The 24,663-nt window shown below is 40.7% G+C and overlaps 2 protein-coding genes across 2 annotated transcripts in view; one reads left to right on the top strand and one right to left on the bottom strand.

Annotated features, from left to right (window-relative positions):
* The first annotated feature begins 9,111 nt into the window (after positions 1 to 9,111).
* Positions 9,112 to 12,180, top strand: LOC121378704 (extensin-like). The gene is made up of 2 exons (XM_041506989.1): positions 9,112 to 9,472; positions 12,074 to 12,180. Exons 1-2 carry the CDS (start codon positions 9,112 to 9,114, stop codon positions 12,178 to 12,180), a joined length of 468 nt encoding a protein of 155 aa, XP_041362923.1.
* A 6,779-nt stretch (positions 12,181 to 18,959) lies between these two features.
* Positions 18,960 to 24,663, bottom strand: part of LOC121378702 (putative uncharacterized protein DDB_G0271982) — a gene marked incomplete at its 5' end in the record, with an annotated part of 24,663 nt that continues 18,959 nt past the window's right edge. Inside the window, one exon of the mRNA XM_041506987.1 lies at positions 18,960 to 19,052. Coding sequence (XP_041362921.1) covers positions 18,960 to 19,052 — 93 coding nt within the window. The remainder of the gene's footprint in view (positions 19,053 to 24,663) is intronic.

Here is a 24,663-nt window from a genome sequence, read left to right as displayed (position 1 = left end):
ATCATGATTGCTGCAGCAGCCACTTCCTAAACAGAAGCACCCATGTTCGTGAAGTAACTTCTTGTTCCAAACTCATTCCTTTCGCTGTCCAGGACAGAACAGTTCGAACATGTGCAGGAGAGGTGAAAGGAACGCACCCCAAGTCTGTGCGCACTCTGTAAAATTTGTCGTGACGTAGGCATTTTTGTGCTTCGAGCGACATCTACCGGTGACATCAGAATACTAACTTTCAAAATTATTTCAAGCAATTGGGACATGGGGATTCCCATGGTATTTATCGATATAAAACCTGCTTTTTTACTCCATTTTATAAAAACGTGATCTAAGTGTGTTACAGGTTTGTAGATTAACCAAAATTATAATTTATTTTCGCTGGATGGAACTAGGGCGTGCGGCTTTAATATATATATATATGTATCGTTAAATTACGCATCACTTAGACCTTTCTTGTTTAAATCATCAGTAGTCCTATTCGTAGTACCTAAAAATACATTGCACGCTAACCATCGTATCGTATCTCGGAAACTAGCGTTAGTGACTTTAACACTTTATTGTTCAGACATGACATTGTCAACTTTAAAAAAAAAAAAAAACATAGAAAGGAAGGTTATTAAAGTTATCGCTTAGGCATACTGCAATCGTTGTTAACCCCGCTCCCACGGCTTGGTGTTTTGCGTCACTTTTAGGCCTAATTTATTGTATTTCTACTAACACTGATCACCTACAGTGTAGAATAAACAGCTCGCTACGATATCGGACGACCTCGTTGGCGAGCACGGGTCACGTCCGCGCGTTAGAGAGCGCAATAAAACACATAGTTTTTAACCACCTTCCCGTCACAACTCAACTGATTTACTCGAAATAGCCTCAACAATTTTTGCAGTAAATACTCGAAACCTTTGCCGCGAGTACACAGCCGAAAACCCTCCTTTGTTTGTGCATGGAAGATCTATGTTTTATTCGCCGAATCTATTGCGGACCATTCACCGCGCTCGGTGCTATTGAAAGTTCGTAGATAACGCAAAACAAAATTTATGGCCGCTTTGCGTCTGGGATACAAAACGCGTCCTTCAAGTAGGGCGAAAATGGTGGTCGTGATAAATTTCACGTTAGATCTATTATTTCGTAGCAAGGACCCAGAAAAGTAGACTATTGTCGTTTAGAAAATAGTACTCGTTCCGGTGCGACCTTTATCTTGGTGGAATAATCCAATGAAAGGCGGGATTGGTTAGAAGAACGCCGCGGCCATTTGACAAACTGTTTTTCGTTTTGTGGTCAACTCTTGAAGAGTGACTATGGCCATGTGGATGGTTCTTTGATCAGGCCGACAACAATGCAAGCCATTTAAATGTTGTACTATTAATGTCGATAGCGCCCGTGGTTAGATTATTTGAACATTTTCCACATAGGATCGTTTCGAAAACATCAAATATGATCTGCGTAACCATGGAAACCATGAATAGACTAGTAAGTGTTCGCTCTTTAGGATTTGGCACCCCACTCATCCCGCCACTACCACCCCCGCATCAAGTATTTTACCAGACACGTGCACAGAGGGCACTTTACATTTATATATTCATAAGCGTGGAAATATATCGGTGTTTGGGGAAGTGAAGGTTTCTTTCTATATCTATCTATCGATCCATTCATCGATCCATCCATCCATCCATCCATCCATCTATCTATCTATCTATCTATCTATCTATCTATACATGTATATCATATATATATATATATATATATATATATATATATATATATATATATATATATATATATATATATATGTCATAACTGTCTTCTAACTGGTGAGTTGAGGATACATAAAATCGTCAGACGTGGAGGGGAGCAGTATCGTTTTGTACTCCTCCTGTTACTGTTTCTAACTTTCTAGTTCGTCTCTCTGTTGTTACTGCAGTAGTCGCTGGATCATACCACGTGTAATGTGATAACGTTCTCATATCACCAGTCTGTTTACCGCCGCTGGTTATGGATCCTCCGACCCGTCGTACCTCAGACGAGCGCTGTACCACCGAGTCCCGCCCCGCCCATCATACCACGTGTAATGTGATAACGTTCTCCTATCACCAGTCTGTTTACCGCCGCTGGTTATCGATCCTCCGACCCGTCGTACTTCAGACGAGCGCTGTACCACCGAGTCCCGCCCCGCCCATCATACCACGTGTAATGTGATAACGTTCTCCTATCACCAGTCTGTTTACCGCCGCTGATTATCGATCCTCCGACCCGTCGTACTTCAGACGAGCGCTGTACCACCGAGTCCCGCCCCGCCCATCATACCACGTGTAATGTGATAACGTTCTCCTATCACCAGTCTGTTTACCGCCGCTGGTTATCGATCCTCCGACCCGTCGTACTTCAGACGAGCGCTGTACCACCGAGTCCCGCCCCGCCCATCATACCACGTGTAATGTGATAACGTTCTCCTATCACCAGTCTGTTTACCGCCGCTGGTTATCGTATCAATCACAAATATCAGTCTTATTATTTCTGGACGAAGCAGGAAGCACACTCTGGCGATTCGCATTGCCCACATGACTAACACGCGAAACGCCTTTCTTATTACGATACTGGGCTGCGTTCAGTTGTAAACGCTCCCCGATGTAACATAGCGCTAGCTTATTGTTAAAGCAATTAAATATGACATGATATCTACAGTCAAATCGTTAGCGGGGACTTAACGCTCCATGACGTAATTAATTTCTAGCTAGACTGGTTTTAGCATTTAATGTTAAAGTAATATGACAAGATGGGAACCAGTCAAATCCTTAAGTACCTGCGTACTGAACGTAGAGCTTCGGGACCTAATGAAACGCTAGGTATAGGAGAAGCCACGGTGACGTCACATGTTTTGATCACGTGGTACCGCGCGAGCGCTGGTAGGCAAGAAACCAGTTGACAATACTGGCATTAGTAGTAATGAACAATCGAATGTTTTTCCGTCAATTAAATCAGTGTAGACTAGTTTTGATGAATGGTATTTTGTCATGGTAATTTCATACGTTGTTGTTAGATGCACAAGTCACTGTAGTAAGGATTATGAAATTAGTTTCATCAAATACAGTGGAAGCGAAACGTTGAACAGTTAAAGCTGACAACAATCAACTTTGCCCATCCCACAACGGAGATCGTCATTTTATACAAGGTTTGTTGTATGTTATTCATTCGTAATACTAATACACGTCAGTATTTATTGAAATGAAAATTGAAAAGATAATAAAAAAATAAAAAATAAAAATAAAAGCCCCCACCAAACTGACATGGAAACAAAGATGCCCTGTGAACAGTAGGCCTACCCAGTCAATCGACAAACAACGTTTTATGTAACTTTTTGTTTGTATTGACAGATCCATTATAGTGGGTAAAACAAAAATCTGAATATATTTTATATTGTATTATGCCATAAAATATGTAGGTGGCTGGAGTATTTATATTTTTAATTAAATAACAGGGTGTGTGTGTGTGTGTGTGTGTACAATCAAGCATATATATATTGTTTCATATGAAAATGGTTCTGAAATATTTCCATTTTTAATTATATTATATGTTAATTATAATGTTTTACTTTTTGTATTGAAGAAGTGATCCACAGGTGTATTTGTAATGTGTAAGTTGATTTTTTAATAATAAAATAAAAGGTATAAACATTTCAGGGTGGGATATCAAATGTATTAAATCATTTGTTTGGGATTAAAAAAATAAGTAAATACTAATAATAAAACTGGATATTGATCCACAAGTTGGTGATAGCCACCATATTTTATTAAAAACATAAATTATGTTACATGCATTTATTATATAAGTTATCTGAATTTGTTTGCAGCAAATAAAGAAAGAAAAGGGGAGCTGATTGTATTTACAAGTATTATTGTCATCAGTGACAGATGTCAATATGTCTTCACAAATACATTTATGTGTATTCAAATATTTCCATAATATTCAATATTCACAATATAAAACTTTCATACTTATATATCATAGAAATTTACCAACTTTCTTATTTTTTTCTAGGTATCAGTGATCCCTGTTTGTGGACAAAAGAGAACCGGCAACTCTTGGATGAAAAATGGGCCTTTCACGATGAATTAAGGGCGTTTAAGTTTTAGGGTGAATTAAGGGATGCTAAGGAGAACACTGGTATTGGATTCAGCGATTCTTTTCTACAGTATCTCATGTTTCTGTGCATAAGAAGAATACCAGAACCTTTTTCACTGACTTTCCAAACTACCATGTGCAATATTATTGGGGCTATCCAGTATGTGATGATGACATTGATAACACTTGGATTTAATCTTTTTTTACCAGGATCTCTATTTTCTAATAAAAACAGACTTTACAAAATCAATAAAATTATATCGAGAAACAATAGACAACACATATTTATTATTTTCTTTTTCTATTATCATTATAAACCAATGATCAAATGATATTTGCATTGTGTTAATGTGTGTCTTACATTTAAACATTGTATTGTTACCATTTACAGTAATTTGTTGTTTTAACTGGTTTATTAATCAGGTTGAAAGTGATAGCCTTTGAAACTGTGCCTCTTGTCAAAGGTAACTGACACTGTTTTAGATTTGAAAGGAAGGAATCTTTTTTTTTATTTAACAATGCAATCAAGTCATTTTAATTACGGATATATAGAGTCCGACATGTTTAGGGATCACACAGATAATATTAGGGAGGAAACCTGCTGCTGTCACACAATGGATTACTCTTTCCGATTAACAATAAGGGATCTTTTATATGCATCAGCCCACAGACAGGATAATAAATAGTGTAGCCTTTGTTACACCAGTTGTAGAGCACTGGCTGGAATGAGAAATAGCCCTATAGGACCACCAACAGGAATCAATCCTAGATCGACTGCGTATTAAACTATGTCCTGGCCTGCATGGGATTAGGCGATTAAAATATTAATGGCAATTTTTATGTATATATATATATAAAAAAATAATGCTACAAAATGTTCTGAAGATGTAAAGCACAAAGGTGAGGGACCAAGTAAATTAAATTTGAGATGTATCCGGTTTTAAAAGGCTAAGTTCTGTACTAATATTTAAAAAGGGACGCTGTAGCTAGAGGGAGAAATGTATGTGTGGTCATGGAACATGTATGGAAACTAAATTTAGGTTCCTCCATTTTAATACAATGTGTTAATATGTATCCGATATCAACAAGTTTAAGGAATAAAAAAGGACTTGATAAAATTAATAGTTTTAAAAGTTTTTGTAAAGTTTTCTAATAAGATACTTGCTTAAATTTATTGTTCATGAAAAGCCTTACAAATGAACCAGTAGACAAGTCTGATGTGTTATATATATATATATAACTACTGTCTATATACTGTCTACTGGTTGTTCATTTGTAACAAATGTTCATATATATATATATATATATATATATATATATATATATATATATGTATGTGTATCTATATGTACATATATATGTATCTATATGTACATATATATGTATATGTATATATATATACATATATGCATATATATATATATATATATATATATATATATATATATATGGGTTATTTAAAATTGTTTAAAGAAATAATTTCCTTTAACAAAGTGTAGGCCAATTATTTCTTTTAAACAGTTTTAAATAAAAAATATAGGCTACTCGTTTTATTTTATTAGTTTTATTTGTGTGTGCGCGCGCTCGTTTGTAATGCTTTACTTGAAATATGGACCAGACGCTTTAAAAATACATGGACTAAAAATATTTATTCAGGTGAAAAGAAAAAGAAAAAAAAAGGAAGTTTGCTATAGTTTTGAACTCGGTCAATCGTCAAATTTTATGGGTGGAAAGAGTACATGTATCTCCTCCATACAGGAGCTATGTAGAATAGCGTTCCCGTGCTACAAGCGGTAATTTAAGCACGTGTTGGCCATTCTTTGCTATTCACGCTACGCTAGTTCGCTTTGTTACTAATGGCCATTATGATAGACTTCTGCCTACCAGATGCGCGCGCATGCTGATACGTGACGTCACTTCCCTAAACACATGGCTTCTCCTATACTGGTTTTGGCGCCTAATGTTAAAGTAAGATGACAGGACGGTGAACCAGTCAAATCCTTACTATTTTAGCGTGTGCTTGCGGATAACCTATTTACTGAACGCAGCGCTCCTTGACGTAATGAAACTCTAATCAGATTGATTTTGGCGCTTAATGTTAATACGACAGGACGTTAACCAATGAAATTATTAGCGGGTGCTAACAACAAATATATACCTTACTAAACGTAATGAAACGCTGGCCAGACTGGTTTTTACGCTTAATGTTAAAGTATTATGACTGGACGGGAATCAGTCAAATCATTAGCAGGTGCTAGCAAACAACTGAACGTAATGAACTGCTAGCTAGAATGTTTTTGGTTTTTTTTGGCTTAATGTTAAAGTAATATAATTAAACCAGGTATGTCAATCTTCCGCGGATTCGCGGATTTCCGACTTTTTTGTGGTCACTTGGATAATTATTGAGATCAGTGCAAATCCGGTTTAAAAATTGGGGGTGGAGACCCTTTCTATCGGTATCGCTGTATTGCTCTAATTATACCACAGCAGGTGGCTCAGTGTCACTCAGGGAGCACTTATTTAAAAAAAAAAAATTCCCGGGGGGCTTACAGCGCCCCCCCCCCCCCCCTCCCCCTGGACCCCTAGCTGGATTATTACGGATTTCTTCTCTCGCTGCTACTCGAATTATTTTTCTCGCTTTGATCGACTTCAAACTTTTTTCAATTTCCTGTTGACATCCCTGCAAAACAGGAACAGTGAAATTCATAGCGGGTGCTCGCGGAAAACCTGTGTACTGAACGCAGCGTTCTGGGGGTGCAATTAAATACTTGCTAGACTGTTGTTGGGGGGGGGGGGGGGGGGAGGGGGTTGCGCTTAATTTTAAAGTAATACCACAGGAGTGCTACCAGTTAAAACGTTAGCGGGCGCTTGCAAAAACCTTATGTACTGAACGTAGCGCTGAATGACGTAATAAATCGCTAGCTAAACCTGGCTTTGGTTTTGGGGGGGGGGGGGGGGCCTTTTTTTACACTTAATGTTAAGTAATGTGACAAGACGGGAACCAGTCAAATCCTTAATGAAACGCTAGCGAGACTGGTTTTTGCGGCGCTTAATATTTAAATAATGTGATAGGACGAGAACCAGTCAAACCGCTAACGGGTGCCTACCGAAAGCGTGTGTTCTGAACGCAGCAATGATGTACTTTAATTCGCTTTGTCTTGTTTAAACTCCGACCCCAGCCCGCCGCACTACACCACATGTTGGCTAGAAAATGAGCCGAGCCGGGAACGCTTACACAAACGGAATAACAAACGCTATTTATTTGCGTTCGGTGAAACATAAGATTCTGTGAAATTCTCTTTAGCTTTAATAACTCGTTTACGATCTCAAACTCGCACGCCTGTAAAACTCATTTACGTAATGTTAAGCATCTTTTCCTTTAAAAAATCGCTTCCAACTATTATCAAATGGCGTCGAAGTGAAAGAAAAAGCTATAACGTAGCGCTATAGATGCAGACCATGCAATCGTTCTGACACGAAATTTAACCGGAGACCACAGTTGTGCTAAAAAAAATGTAACCGTTTCAACCATATGTGCTATTATGTTTACGACACTATGTCGTGGCTTCTGAAATTTTGTCTCGCAAAAAAGAGAGAAAAGAAAAAAAAAAAAAAAAAGAGAGAGAGAGAGAGAGAAAAAAAAGGAGTAAAAATTGTAAAATCTGAAATGAAAATATATATGTGTTTGTTTATGTGTACATGTATTTGTACGCGTATGCGTATGTGTATGTCTTTCTGGTGTATGTCTTTCTGTCTGTCTGCCTCTCTCTCTCTCTCTCTGTCTCACTATGTCTCTCTCTCTGTCTCGCTATGTCTGTCTCTCTCTCTCTCTCTCTCTCTCTCTCTCTCTCTCTCTCTCTCTCTCTCTCGCTAGTTTCTCTCTCTCTCTCTCTCTCTCTCTCTCTCTCTCTCTCTCTCTCTCTCTCTCTCTCTCTCTCTCTCTCTCTCTCTCTCTCTCTCTTTATGATTTAAACAAGGTCTAAGTAATGCGTAATTTAACGATATATTAACAAAATAGTCTTTAATACCCGAAACCATTTTACACTGGTTACTAACTAGGTTCAGAAAGAAAGAAATATTTTATATAACGACACACTCAACACATTTTATTTACGGTTATATGACGTCAGACATATCGTTATTGAGAGGAAACCCGCTGTCGCCACTTCATGGGCTACTCTTCGATTAGCAGCAAGGGATCTTTTATATGCACCATCCCACAGACAGGGATACATACCACGGCCTTTGATATACCAGTCGTGGTGCACTGGCTGGAACGAGAAATAGCTCAGTGGGCCCACCGACGGGGATCGATCCCAGACCAACCGCACATCAAGCGAGCGGTTTACCACTGAGCTACGTTCCGCCCCAACTAGGTTCAGTGTACGCTATAGTCCTCGTCCCCCACCCCTCTCTCTCTCTCTCTGTCTCGCTGTCTCTCTCTGTCTCTGTCTCCCCCTCTCTCTCCCCCCTCCCTCTCTCTCTCTCTCTCTCTCTCTCCTCTCTCTCTCTCTCTCTCTCTCTCTCTCTCTCTCTCTCTCTCTCTCTCTCTCAGTATTGATATATTGTGACCGCAGACACGTCTTGAATAAAACATGTTTACATTAAAACTTCAAATGCCAACTTAACAACGTAGGACGTGAACATACGCCAACGTAGGACGGTAATATAAACTAACGTAGATAGTCGGGTCGCCCTGCCTTGTTTTAATCATCACCCATGACGCGCCAAACTGTGGTAATTGTGCTTTCTAATCTGTCAGTGTGTGGAGGAAACCCACTCGCCTCACACACGTTAATGGTTTTTCCATTAGCAGCAAGGTGTCTTTTACCAACACTTTCGGAGACCGGATTGAGAAGAAAGGAAGGTGGAGGAAGAGGAGACGTGTGCCAGCGGCGGCGCAGGGGGGGGGGGGGGTCAAAACCGGTGGCTAAACCGCCGGCGGCGACTCCTTCTGTTAGACCGCCGAACACCGCTCACCAGAAGACGACCCAGATGGAAGAGGTTCCGGCCCCGGCTGTCTCGGCTACCGTCCCACTGGAAGACGACGAATTGGACGAGCCTGACGCAGCCATCTGTGTCACCCCGTCCAATCGGCCTCCGACACCTAGCCCTACTCAAGCGCCTCCGGACGTATCGCCGACTCCACCGACGACACCCGTTGAGGCGCAGGCCCGGAAGGAGCCAGTTGTGAAGAGGAGGAAGGCGAACACTCCCCCGAGCTCAACACCACCCAAGCCAACTCGCCCCTCCAAACCGCCGCAGCCGAGGACAGAACCAGAGGGATGGTGGGTCACTGCAGGCCGGCCGTCTCCAACAGCGTTACCAGCAGCTGGTGAAGACGAACCTCTCCGATGTACGCCATTTGATTAGCCGACCTAAGGAGCAGGCTTATCAACCACTACCCGACGGACTTAACGAGGGGGAATTCGCGGTGCACCGGCTCAAGATGCGGGAGGGACAGAACGCAGTGTGCGTAACCATCCGCCGGAATGGGAAATCAATCAAGGTCTGCTACTACAGGAGATGGACAACCCGACATTACATCGTGTCCTGAAAACCGTCGCGGGTCCACACTACCGTCCAATCACCAGGTCGCTAGCAGTCGCTACTCCGATTACCGGCAGCTCCTCCCGCACCTTGACATCCAAGACTACATCGGAACCCCCTAGATAACAACCTTTACCTCCGTGAGTACCAACCTCTTTTTTGGGCTAGTTAGACTTTAAACGTTTTGGAAGCAGTTCAAAATTCTTATGTTTATTTTTTTATAAGTAGTCTAACGCATTTTATTTTGGCGCCCGATCAATTGCTCAAAATCACCTTAAAAAACCTTTTGGCTGAGCAGTCTTAACTATTTTTGGTTAAATTTTAGAGTCCGGACATGTTTTGGATGCAGTTACTCTTTGTAGACTTAGGTAAAATACAGGCTTCACCGAGGAATCGAAATTCAGCCAATCAGAGCACGGCTCCCACTCGGTGTACTTCAAGTTTACGAAGTGTCTGCTATTTGGTCCGCGCTCGCGTCGACCTTACTAAATGGCTTTATTCCAATTCCGCCCACCTCAAACTTACCCCCCCCCCCCTCCTGCTCCGGAGTTAGTCACTGGCGAAGTCAGAGGCTAAATCCGTGGTGGGCGTGCCTGAACCTCTGTGGATAGGGGCACGTAAAAAGAGTTTCCCAGTCCCAACACTTTCTCGCAGACAGAACCTCACGCGTACTACGTTGTCTGAGATGGGACATCTTAGGCAAAGGTGTTGGGGGGGGGGGGGGGGGGGAGGTGGGTGTTCGGTTGGTTTGGACGGACGAACTCCTCCCCCACTTCACCTCCACCCCGCTGAGGATAACACAATGTTTTACAGTGCAGTATTAGTCTATTCATTTAGGGATAATTAATACAAAATGGTCCGCTAGGTTCATATTCGACACCCCATCCCCTTCCCCCGATCCACACTACGCTAAGTTATACACTATAGATATACAATATATACCAGCACAGTGGTGGGTAGATATAGTCTAATAAAAGTTAATATCTTGACAATTTCGCAATGTATTAGGAATTTTTTTTTTAACATATGCAAATGACAATCTAATTAAAATTAGCTCCACTATTACATGTGGATCTAACACCAGCCAGTTGGAGCTCATGTCCACCAATCAAAACCTTACTTGCAGAATCCTGCCAGTGATTTAAAAATAATTTGAAAACATTCGTGTGAATTACGAATGCCTTAAAACATGTTTTATTTTATAAAATAAATAATTTGTAATGTAAAACTGAAGACTGAAGACTGATTTAGTTAGGTTTTTTTATAAATAAATAAATAATTTTTAATGTAAAATTGAAGACTGATAACCCACCCCGTACGTATTGGTATGGTTCGCTGTACTGCGGCCACTAAAATAGACTCGCCCTATATTTTTAGAATTTGTATGCTCCCAAATAACGTTATAAAAGGCGAAGTGTGATTGGTCAATATTTAAATTATTATTTACAGACGAAATGTTACCTGGACATTGGGGACTACGCAGTGTTGTTAGTTTTAAATCACTGGCATGATTCTGCAAGTAAGGTTTTGATTGGTGGTCATGAGCTCCAACTGGCTGGTGTTAGATCCACGTGTAATAGTGGAGCTAATTTTAATTAGATTGTGCAAATGAATGTATCTGAGCCAGAGGTGTTCCGCGGCGATATCTACATGTGGCAGTAGAGCGCTTTAGTCACAGAATCGAACCCATTCAGTGGGCCCATTCTCTCAATGGATTTTAATATGCCCCAGCCAGTGATCCACGACTAGTATATCAAATGTCGTGGTATGTTATGTTCTACCTGTGGTAAAATGTCAATATAAAACATCCCTTGCTGCAAACGGAGTGCAAGTGCGAATAATTTTTACATGTTCATATACCACTAGAGTTTCGAGCATGTCCGTCCCGGGGCCTGTCTCTGGATAGCCAGGGTCTTGTCCCGGGACAGTAGAAAATTAAGCGGACAATTTTGAAATTTACATCCAAACAGAAACAAAGGTAGTTTTCCTCTAAGACTACGGTACCACTAGAGCACATTGATTAACAGTTTGGTAATTCTGACATAGTCTTCACAGAAAACCCGCTGCATTGTTTTCATTAGCAACAAGGCATCTTTAATACGAATGTAGAATTAATTTGTGAAACACAGTTTGGGCAATCAAAGTGTAAAACAAAGAAAAAAATGCACAATGATAGAGAGAGAGAGAGAGAGAGAGAGAGAGAGAGAGAGAGAGAGAGAGAGAGAGAGAGAGAGAGAGAGAGAGACAGACAGACAGACAGACAGACAGACAGAGAGAGACAGACAGACAGAGCGAGAGAGAGACAGACAGAGAGATAACGGCACCACACACGATCTACTGTTAGTTATTTACTGTATACGATTATTGGTTCTAAAACTGTGCCCGCTGTGTGTAAAACTATTAATAGTCTCGGAACTGGCGGCGGAGCGCGAAGATCAACAAAAGAAGGAGAGCGCATACAAACGGTGCGACTACTTCACGTTTCGCCGAGCCGACTGGAGAACCGGTCGATGACTTGTGCATTAGTCTAGCGGGCACCATAACAGCTTCCCGATAACGACGGCAAATCGTTATGCCGCACTTTATGCCGTCAAAACGATCTGCAATTTCATATTGAACGGTCGGCCACGTCTGCGCAGCCCGTGGCAAGCCGGAGCGCCGGCTCGGGCGGAGGAAAATCAATGAGGCGCGCTGTGTGTGTAATTTCCCAGCTCTCTCACTTTGCCACGATCGGCCTCTCGTGCCAATCAAGCCTCGCGCCAATAACTGCCCCCGAGCGACTCGTGCAGCGACCGTGTTTCAGACGATCGACCGGTCCGAGGCAGAGTTCTTTTCCTTTTTTTTTTTTTTTTTTTTTTTTACAACTTCTTCTATATTCTCGTGTTCACTTCCGGCAAACGGACACGATTGGCCGTGAATCACCTCGAGGTTGGCTGCTAGAAAGCGTCGGTCAGGCTTCATCCTAAATTAAGCCGCGTCTAATATGGCTGCGATACGCATTGCAGACGGTTGATTTTAGTCACGGAAAAAGACTCATTATATAACGTTTTTAGAGGTTCCCTGCCGAACTGGTATCATTTTTTAAAAAGTGTTTTAAAGTATTATTATTATCATTTATCATTATCATTATCATTATTATTATTATTTATTTATGAGGAGGATGCTCTTTCTTTTTGAGGTTACGTGCTGGAAAGGTTGGTGGGTTTATGTGTGTGTGTGCGTGCGTGCATGCACGCGCGGGCATTTGTGTGGGTGATTTGAGTGTGCTTTCCCCCGTCCTAACCAGTGCCTCACGACTGGCATATCAAAGGCTGCCCAGTCTATGGAGAAGTGTATATCCCTGACCAAATGTTTGGCATTCAACAGCCGATGGTTATTATTAAATTTTTTTAAATAATATTTATTCATTTGAAATAAATGAAATGGATCGGCAAACAGACTGTAGGCCTATTTAAATGCTTCTCCACGATATAATTTGACATAATAGATTAATTGAAATAAATGATGAACATGGAAGATTACATAAATAACATTTCAGCCATTGCATACAAACTACAAATACTTTGTTAGATATAGAACTGGCATTCGTAAATATACATGAGCTACGTGTGTACAAATTTTAAGCGAAACATGCAAATGGTGCACCAGACTAATATAATAATAATAATATATATAGTAGGTAATGTATAATTATAAAGTCAATCGCTTTGTTAAAGTAATAATATTGTGCACAGATTGTACTATCTTTAGGTTCAATTCAGAAGGATAATCCTTATTTCCAAAAAGCACTGCTTTAATGTCGAAGCCTCTGTTATAAAAGAACATGGTTGGGCGAATATGATCATACAAAGGACAACAAAACAAAAGGATGGCCACAACGACAATTAGGATTAATTGATTAATGTGCTCTAGTGGTGTCGTTAAACAAAACAAACTTTTATTGCATTTAATTTAGAATCATATGGTGATATATTTTTTCTTTGTTTTTGTTTTTTGTTTTTTCAACCCAGAACAAAAGCAAACAAGCTGGGGAAGAAAAGCCAGCCTCTGTTCACTGAAGGGCGAGACGTAGCTCAGTGGTACAGTGCTCGCCTAATGCGCGATCGATCCAGGATCGATCTCCGTCAGTGGGCCCATTGGGCTATTTCTCGTTCCAGCCAATGCTCCACAACTGGTGTAAAAAAGGCCGTGGTATGTACTATCCTGTATGTGGGATGGTGCATATAAAAGATCCCTTGCTGCTAATTGGAAAGAGTAGCCCATGAAGTGGCGACAGCGGGTTTCCTCTCTCAATATCTGTGTGGTCCTTAACCATATGTCCGACGCCATATAACCGTAAATAAAATGTGTTGAGTGCGTCGTTAAATAAAACATTTCCTTCCTGTTCACTGAAGACTGTCGGCTGTTCTAATTAATTACCTGGGGGGTGTTTCATGCTGTAAGGTTACTCGGTTTGTTTCCCTCCAATTTAACATGTTTATACCCAGCCGCAAGCGCGGAATAGAACACATCGGTGCCGTAATAAGCGGGACAGGAGTGGGGCAGTTCCAAAGCCTAATCTTTCCTCATTAAAACCTGCTCATTTAACATCATTCTGTATTTTATAACACAGCAAAGCTTATCTGTCTTATTACACCGTTCGTTTCTACACCCTGTTACGAGTATGCACGTGCCTTTCAGTGTCTTGTGATGCACATGTGTTTTAGTATTTACTGTATTGTGTTTAGCTTGAGTGTCCTCTAACCCCGCCCTGTTTATAAGCTATGTGATCCCTAACCCTCCCCCACATAACATATAAACAGGGCGGGGCTGGATGACATTCGAGATACAGTATGTTGTGTTAATGGCTATGGGGGCATCCGCGTACAAATTTAAATAGATGGAAGCAATCAAAAGCGAATTTGTATTCATGCATACTACTTCACTTTGTAAAACTATAATAATATTTAGACCGGGATTCGAACCCATAGCGTTCGTTAAAGTACACCATTACTTACTAGAAAAAGTTAAATGTTTTGTTTAACGACACCATTGGAGCACATGGATTTAGAAATTAGTGGATATTAAATTTCAAGCATTAGATAATTGTAACAGCAAGGTATCGTTTATATGTACCCCGGCAGTATGGTTCGTAAGTATATAAATATAAACTACATATTTGCTGTTGATGTATACTACTCAAAAGAATTTAAGGGTCAAAATTTTTTAACCAAATAAGTTTCAGAGTGTATTAGATTGATGATGTAAACTACACCAAATTTTTTATTTATTGTTCCATATTTACAAAAAACCACAAATAAACGTCACTGTATACAAGAAAGTCACATGACATGCTGTCAAAGTTGAAGGTTGTCAAACATGGATTTTACACATTAGAACATTCGTTTAATAGTGTGTGAATCCACCCCTGGCGCGAATACACTCGACACATCGTTGCCTCATGCTGTTGATCAGACATCTGAAGAACTCTTGGGGAATGGCCTGCCACTCTGCCATAAGAAGTTGACCCAGATCATGAAGGTTGGCCGGAGGGGCATGGTTATCCCGAACTCTCCTGCCTAATTCGTCCCAGGCGTACTCTATTGGGGCCAAGTCAGGCGAATATGCTGGCCAATCCATCCTGGCGATACCTTGTTGTCTGAGAAAGTCCGTTACCACCCTGGCGCGGTGGGGTCTGGCATTGTCATCCTGCAGAACTGTCCCGCCGCCAATCTGCTGAAGGCCTGGGAGAACCAACGGCCGGATAATCTCATTCAGATAGCGGATTCCATTCAGATTGCCATCCACCACATAGAGGGGGGTCCTGTGGTGGATAGAGATGCCGCCCCACACCATGACGCTGCCACCACCGAACCGGTGACGTTGTCTAACGTTAACGTCAGCGAAGCGCTCCCCAGATCGTCTGTAGACACGAACCCGACCGTCTTTGAACTGGAGACTAAACCTGGACTCATCAGTGAACATCACTCGACCCCACTGAACACGTTGCCACCGCAGATGAAGCGTGCACCAGTGACGTCTGGCCGTTCTGTGACGTGATAGGAGTGGTGGTCGAACAGCCTGGCGACGGCAGCGTAGATTATTGGCTCTCAGACGATCGAGTTCCAGTCGCAGTCCGCAGATTGTCACGTAATCGGCGTGCAGTGGTTGTGCGTTGACGTAGAGCCATATTGGTGATGTAGCGGTCCTCTCTATTTGTAGTGCTTCGGGGTCTTCCCGAACGTGGACGATTTCGAACAGAATTCGTTGCTTGGTACCGTTGCCACAGTCGGCCAACGACACTCTGACTGACACCAAGTCTCAGAGCAACATTTCTTTGCGTATTGCCATCCTGAAGCCAAGCAATAGCCCTTCCTCGATCTTCGATAGTCAGTTGAAGTCGTACCATTGTCGAATTTGGAGTGTGCACCGTACACGAACGCAAGCTCCAATTATACGGAAATTCAGCATTGGGAACATGGAATACACATGCAAAGCGTGCAAATGAAGCGCTTTGTGAAAAAGCAAGTTATGGGCACTTAGCAGACCTTTCGCTTTCGCCCTAATATACGTGCAAATGTAAGCATGTTTTCGCCATTAGAAGTAGTCGACAGTGTCAATGACAGTGGATTTTAATTCATTTATGGGTTGCTTAGACCCACTTTCGTCAAAATGGAACAATACCATGCGTGACATTATGGTCTAGCTAATATAATTGACATTCAGAAAATAATGTCGAAAATATCGTCTGACCCTTAAATTCTTTTGAGTAGTATACAATGTAATTTTTTATTTATTCTTTATATATAACTGTACCCCATCTGTAAACATTATAAAAGTTAGTATGTCATCGATTTATCATTCATCGACTATTGGATGTCAAACAATTTTGACATATAGTCATAGTGAGGAAACCTGGGTCAGATCAGTCATAGGTTTTAACGTGCACATTCAGAACAAGCTGTTGTAGCTTAGCTTAGTAATTGGTTTAACGTGTCCATATAACACTAGGGTTTCGAACACGCCTATCCCGAGTCCGGCCTCCGATATGATCGGGGGTCTGACTCGGGACAGGGATAGCTGTTGTAGCACACGCCTGTCTTGGGCGCAGGTGTCAACGTTCGCCGGCCCCTTCGTCCAGGACAGGAAAAGGTTTGGGGTGGGTGGGAGAAGGGGTCGCTCGCACTGGCATGTGCAAGGGAGCACAAGCAGGGATGCTTTTGGTGCTATTAAATTTGCAAATGTCCCGTAGGATAAAAGCCAATAGAAAATGTTGCGTAATTTCTCGAAGGTAATTTTGACGTATAATTTAGAATGGTTCATCAAAATTGAAATGGAGCTAATTGGTTGATTTAGTAGCAAGGGATGTTTTATATGCACCAGCCTACAGACATGAAAGCACATACCACGGTTTTTAATATACCAGTTATGGTACAGTGGCTGTAACGAGAAATAGCCCAATTAGCTCACCGACGGGGATCAATCCTAGACCAACCGCGCACCAGGTGAGCGCTTAACCACTGGGCTACGTCCCGTCCCGTCAACATTGTTGTGCATGCCTAATTTAGGTATGTTAATTTATATGCTTTTAGTAAATAAAATTAATAATCAATTGTCACTCCCCCCCCAAAAAAAAAAAAATAAAAAAAAAATAATAGTAATACCTTCTCAAATTGAATCTTGTTTTGTTCGTGTTTTTTGTTGTTGTTGGTTTTATGTAGGTTTTTTGTTTGTTTGGGGGGGGGGGGGGGGGGGGGAGTCGTGTTTTTGTATTTGTTTTTATGCCGAGGAGGCGAATGGGATGGTGTGGCAAAGAGTATTGACATAGCTAATATTAATTATTATACTACTGGTAATATAACTGGTGTAATCCGATCTTCGCATAGGAAAGTTTAAATGGAGTCGTGTGTCTTTACACTGGGATTTCATCCCCAAAAAATATAACAGCCGTTTTGATAGCTAGCCCTCATTAGCTAATACCTGGAGATAAATAAATCAATGTGCTCTAGTGGCTATATACACGGCCTCCGTGTATATAATCACTTCGGTGTTAATTATCAAACATGGCGACCTCCATTACGGTTGTATTTATGGAATTCATCTTTGTACGCAATATTTTGCACGATGTGTGTATGGTAGTCGACTGGATTTGAGCGAAACAAAACAGATCCCTGCAAAATGCGGCATTGGGTAAGTACAAACAAAGTTGTCGGCAGTACAAATCAAAAGAAGTGAAGCGGTCAGTACGATATGGAACTCAAAACGGCCTTTTGTATTACATTATAGTAATTTTTGGAGGGTCTTGGGTATTGGCGATTTAAGCACTAAAGTCCCCTCCCCCACCCCATCAGTTAGCTATGTCCCTGTCTGAACGTAAACTCGACGCTAATCGACCTGCGACGTGGTGTAAAGACCTCTGTTAGTTCAATTTCCCGATAACCCTCTCCCAGGTCTCCGGGAGTTCGATATCGGGTTGTCACTGATTTAATGCCGTATAATTTGGGCGCGAATCGCGGATTTCTTCCGCCAGTGTTTATCGGAATAACTGTGGCACGAATCACGGATTTCTCGCGGCGCTGTTTAGCTTTCTTGTCTTGGAATTGATATTTCCAGTCGCCAGAGAGCCCGCGGTTCGCTGGGCGTGATTCGCGCACGCTTCACGTGTTTGTTGAATATGATGTCGAAACTGTTAACGGAAGACTATCTATTGTCGTTGTTTGCCTTGCTCCGCAGTCCGATATTTACCAACGTTGTTCTCGCTAGCGAGTAAATCTCAGCCCTGTTGTGTCCAGCTGGTATAAGGCCAAGTACAAAATAGAATACGTTTTGCTTTCAGATTTTATAAAAGAAAAATAATATAGGAATGAGCTCAGTCGGTAGAGCACTCGTCTGACGTGCTTGAGTCGAAGGATCGAATCCCATCGGTGGACCAATTCATTGATTGTTTTTTTTAGTCCCAACTGGTATAACAAAGGTCATGGTATGTTCTGTCCTGTCTGGGGAAAAGTGCGTATGTATCAATGGGGAAAAAGTTAGTTTCGTTTCCTCTGAAGAGCCACAAGGGTAAAGCGCTCGCCTGATACGCGGTCAGTCTAGGATCAATCCCTGTAGGTGGGCCCATTGGGCTATTTCTCGTTCCAGCCAGTGCACCTCGATTAGGATGGTGCATATAAAAAGACAGTTTTTTACTAATGGCAAAATTAAGCGGGTTTCCTCTAAGACTATGTCAGAATTGGCAAATATTTGACCTCCAGTAGCCAATGATTAATAAATCAATGTGCTCGAATGGTGTCTCGTAAAACAAGACACGTTTTTCATCCCGTTCCTATTCTAGTGACCACACTGCCATTTCCCCGCCTCCTTTCACAGAATCTAGAGTATCTATAGGCGTTGGTAGACTCCGGCAACTGGAAATGTCAGTTATGTTAATTGAGTATGTTACCATAGCAACATGTTTACAGATTTTGACGACTAAAATTATGTATTAAAGATATTTTCCATTTTAGAATATCAGTATCTGAATAAACAAGGTGTTTGTTGTCTTCCTAGTGTTTAGAATCTCAGTGTCTGTATAAACAAGGTGTTTACAATATCTGTGTCTGTATAAACAAGGTGTTTGTTATCTTCCTAGTGTTTACAATAGCAGTGTCTGTATAAACAAGGTGTTTGTTATCTTCCTAGTGTTTAGAATACCAGTATCTGTATAAACAAGGTGTTTGTTATCTTCCTAGTGTTTATAATATCAGTGTGCATAAACAAGGTGTTTGTTATCTTCCTAGTGTTTAGAATATCAGTATCTGTATAAACAAGGTGTTTGTTATCGTCCTAGTGTTTAGAATATCAGTATCTGTATAAACAAGGTGTTTACAATACCAGTATCTGTATAAACAAGGTGTTTGTTATCTTCCTAGTGTTTAGAATACCAGTATCTGTATAAACAAGGTGTTTGTTATCTTCCTAGTGTTTAGAATATCAGTATCTGTATAAACAAGGTGTTTGTTATCGTCCTAGTGTTTACAATATCAGTGTCTGTATAAACAAGGTGTTTGTTATCTTCCTAGTGTTTACAATACCAGTGTCTGTATAAACAAGGTGTTTACAATACCAGTATCTGTATAAACAAGGTGTTTACAATATCAGTATCTGTATAAACAAGGTGTTTGTTATCTTCCTAGTGTTTACAATATCAGTGTCTGTATAAACAAGGTGTTTACAATACCAGTGTCTGTATAAACAAGGTGTTTGTTATCTTCCTAGTGTTTAGAATATCAGTGTCTGTATAAACAAGGTGTTTGTTATCGTCCTAGTGTTTAGAATACCAGTGTCTGTATAAACAAGGTGTTTGTTATCTTCCTAGTGTTTAGAATACCAGTGTCTGTATAAACAAGGTGTTTGTTATCGTCCTAGTATTTACAATGTCAGTGTCTGTATAAACAAGGTGTTTACAATACCAGTATCTGTATAAACAAGGTGTTTGTTATCGTCCTAGTGTTTACAATATCAGTATCTGTATAAACAAGGTGTTTGTTATCGTCCTAGTGTTTAGAATATCAGTATCTGTATAAACAAGGTGTTTACAATACCAGTATCTGTATAAACAAGGTGTTTGTTATCTTCCTAGTGTTTAGAATATCAGTATCTGTATAAACAAGGTGTTTACAATACCAGTATCTGTATAAACAAGGTGTTTGTTATCGTCCTAGTGTTTACAATATCAGTATCTGTATAAACAAGGTGTTTGTTATCTTCCTAGTGTTTAGAATATCAGTATCTGTATAAACAAGGTGTTTGTTATCGTCCTAGTGTTTAGAATATCAGTATCTGTATAAACAAGGTGTTTGTTATCGTCCTAGTGTTTAGAATATCAGTATCTGTATAAACAAGGTGTTTGTTATCTTCCTAGTGTTTAGAATATCAGTATCTGTATAAACAAGGTGTTTACAATACCAGTATCTCTATAAACAAGGTGTTTGTTATCTTCCTAGTGTTTAGAATATCAGTATCTGTATAAACAAGGTGTTTACAATACCAGTATCTCTATAAACAAGGTGTTTGTTATCTTCCTAGTGTTTAGAATATCAGTATATCTATAAACAAGGTGTTTACAATACCAGTATCTGTATAAACAAGGTGTTTGTTATCTTCCTAGTGTTTAGAATATCAGTATCTGTATAAACAAGGTGTTTACAATATCAGTGTCTGTATAAACAAGGTGTTTACAATATCAGTATCTGTATAAACAATGTGTTTGTTATCGTCCTAGTGTTTAGAATATCAGTATCTGTATAAACAATGTGTTTGTTATCGTCCTAGTGTTTACAATATCAGTATCTGTATAAACAAGGTGTTTGTTATCTTCGTAGTGTTTAGAATACCAGTGTCTGTATAAACAATGTGTTTGTTATCGTCCTAGTGTTTACAATATCAGTATCTGTATAAACAATGTGTTTGTTATCGTCCTAGTGTTTAGAATACCAGTCTCTGTATAAACAAAGTGTTTGTTATCTTCCTAGTGTTTAGAATACCAGTGTCTGTATAAACAAGGTGTTTGTTATCGTCCTAGTGTTTAGAATACCAGTCTCTGTATAAACAAAGTGTTTGTTATCGTCCTAGTGTTTAGAATACCAGTGTCTGTATAAACAAGGTGTTTGATATCGTCCTAGTGTTTAGAATACCAGTGTCTGTATAAACAAGGTGTTTGTTATCGTCCTAGTGTTTAGAATACCAGTCTCTGTATAAACAAAGTGTTTGTTATCGTCCTAGTGTTTAGAATACCAGTGTCTGTATAAACAAGGTGTTTGATATCGTCCTAGTGTTTAGAATACCAGTCTGTATAAACAAAGTGTTTGTTATCGTCCTAGTGTTTAGAATACCAGTGTCTGTATAAACAAGGTGTTTGATATCGTCCTAGTGTTTAGAATACCAGTCTCTGTATAAACAAAGTGTTTGTTATCGTCCTAGTGTTTAGAATACCAGTGTCTGTATAAACAAGGTGTTTGATATCGTCCTAGTGTTTAGAATATCAGTATCTGTATAAACAAGGTGTTTGTTATCTTCCTAGTGTTTACAATACCAGTGTCTGTATAAACAAGGTGTTTGTTATCGTCCTAGTGTTTACAATATCAGTGTCTGTATAAACAAGGTGTTTGTTATCTTCCTAGTGTTTACAATACCAGTATCTGTATAAACAAGGTGTTTGATATCGTCCTAGTGTTTAGAATACCAGTCTCTGTATAAACAAAGTGTTTGCTATCTTCCTAATGTTTGTAGTAGCCCAAACCGGATTTCATATTCCAATAATTTCGTACGTACGAACAAAATACATATTACGAAGTTAGATGAACAATGACTGCTACAAACAGCAGCACAGACCACAAGCACATACCACGGTCTTTGGATATGCAGACTGGTATTCTAACCAAGAACATGTATTGAGTGTAATTGTAGGCTCCGTCAGACGGACACGTCTTACAGTGGATGCAAACATGGGACAGTCTCTTTAATTCGCCTTTCAGATGACGGGGGTGGGGGGGGGGGGGGGCAAGGTATAATATTCATAGATAGGGGCAGCATCCCCCTGCCCCCCTGTCCGCTTCCAACGCCCCTGTGGTGAACCCTACGCGGAGTCTGCACAGTATCCTATTACGCGAATTGCGAACCATGATGGCGAACATTTCGTAGCGATGCTGGTAATAGCTCCGAGTGGAAATGGAAACCCGCTCGTAAACACATTATCAAATAAACAGTTACTGACGCGTAGGTTTTCATAACATTTGCTGGTAATCCGATTTAAGCTGCATTCTTCAATGTATGTGTGTGGTGTGTAGGTGTGAGAGAGATTGTGTGTGTGTATGTTTGTGTGTGGTGTGACTTATGTGTGTATAGGTGTGTATGTTTGTGTGCGTGTGTGAGTGAGAGAGATAGTGTGTGTGTGTGTGTGTGTGCCTGTATGTGGTTTGTGTGTGTGGTGTGACTTGTGTATGTTTGTGTGCGTGTGTATGTTTGTGTGTGTGAGAGAGGGAAAGATATAACGTGTGTGTTTGTGTGTGTTTAAGCGTATCTGTGTGTATTGGTATGCGTGTTTATCTCGGTGCCATGTGTGCGTTATTTGTTATCTCTATACTAGTATATGTGTTATTTCCCCCTATATGTGTTTAGGTGTGTGTGCTTTTAGTGTATATGAGTTATGATTTGTTTGTGTGTGTTATTTGTGTGTGTGTGTATGTGTTTGTATGTGTGTGTTATTTGTGTGTTGTGCATGTATGTAGTTTATGTGTGTTATGTGTATTGAATGTGTATGTTTGTGGTGTGCATGTGTATATGTGTGTGTGTGTGTGTGTACGTACATGTGTATATATATATATATATGTGTGCGTGTGTGTGTGTGTGTGTGTGTGTGTGTGTGTGTGTGTGTGTGTGTAATTACCAAAGAGAACATACATGTGGTACAGAAATCTATAGCACGTCTCCCTACCGTGACACATCTCATACCTCATATATTTATTAAATTACGATCAAAGGCTCGTATTGACTGGATGCGGCTCGTGCGTGCGCTCCGGCTAAAAAATATCAAAATACATTAATAGTTTCAATGAGAGCGTCTAGACTGGATGCGTGCGACTACAAAACACATGCGACCAGCCAAAGTGGAATAATCGTACATGGTGTATATACTCAAAACACATGCGACCAGCCACAGTGGAATAATCGTACATGGTGTATATACCCAAAACACATGCGACCAGCCACAGTGGAATAATCGTACATGGTGTATATACTCAAAACACATGCGACCAGCCACAGTGGAATAATCGTACATGGTGTATATACCCAAAACACATGCGACCAGCCACAGTGGAATAATCGTACATGGTGTATATACCCAAAACACATGCGACCAGCCACAGTGGAATAATCGTACATGGTGTATATACTCAAAACACATGCGACCAGCCACAGTGGAATAATCGTACATGGTGTATATACCCAAAACACATGCGACCAGCCACAGTGGAATAATCGTACATGGTGTATATACCCAAAACACATGCGACCAGCCACAGTGGAATAATCGTACATGGTGTATATACTCAAAACACATGCGACCAGCCACAGTGGAATAATCGTACATGGTGTATATACCCAAAGCGCTAGCCCCAGACGCAATAGTCGGATCGCACGTACGCGCAGCGTCCAGTCTATACGAGACTTTAGTGTCGGTTATCTTTATAATGCACGAATATTTTATTGTTGCGCTCTTTTATCTGTCTATACCGCGTTCTCTCTCCAGCCTCCCCACTCCTCCCTACCCATAAGCGTACGAGACGGGGGGATGGGGGTGGGGGGGTAGGGCAAAACCTCAAATTCGGGCAAAAATTATATCAATATTCAGGCAAAATGTACTAACCTGAGACCTTTTTACCATGTATTTCCATCATTCTACCCTCAACATTAGTTGTAATCCATGTAAAAATGCGTAATGATTTGTTTGCAACCCTGTATAGCTGTTTGGTAGTAATTCTAATATGAATAAATCTTTCTTATTCAAATTCAGGCATTTTTAATTAATTCGGGTAAAGCCAGCCTGCCCCTCACCCACCCACCCACCCCCCTACAAAAATGGGAGCCCGTACGCATATGCCCGTAACCCCCACCCCCATCCGTATCCCCCCAGTCTGCCTCTCTGTCGTTTCCCCTTTATCGGACATTGATTTGCAGACTGTGTTGACACCAAGCCGTTTTGCTGGATGAGACTGGACTGCTGTTATCCTTGTAGACTGATTGTCAGGTAATCAAGTGTCGTCTTTCAAACCGAGACGTAGCCCAATGGTAAAATGCTCTAATTCGATGCGCGGTCTGGGATCGATCCCCATCGGTAGGCCCGTTGAGCTATTTTTCGTTCCAGCCAGAGCACCACGACTGGTATATCAAAGGCCGTGGTATGTACTACCCTGTCTGTGGGATGGTGCATATAAAAAATCCTTTGCTGCTAATCGAAAAGAGTAGCCCATGAAGTGG

The sequence above is a fragment of the Gigantopelta aegis genome, chromosome 8 (assembly GCF_016097555.1).
Source record: "Gigantopelta aegis isolate Gae_Host chromosome 8, Gae_host_genome, whole genome shotgun sequence".
NCBI classification, from domain to species: Eukaryota; Metazoa; Mollusca; class Gastropoda; order Neomphalida; family Peltospiridae; genus Gigantopelta; species Gigantopelta aegis.
The sequence above is the reverse complement of the archived record's forward strand: the minus strand, read 5'-3'. Positions and strand labels throughout refer to the sequence as shown.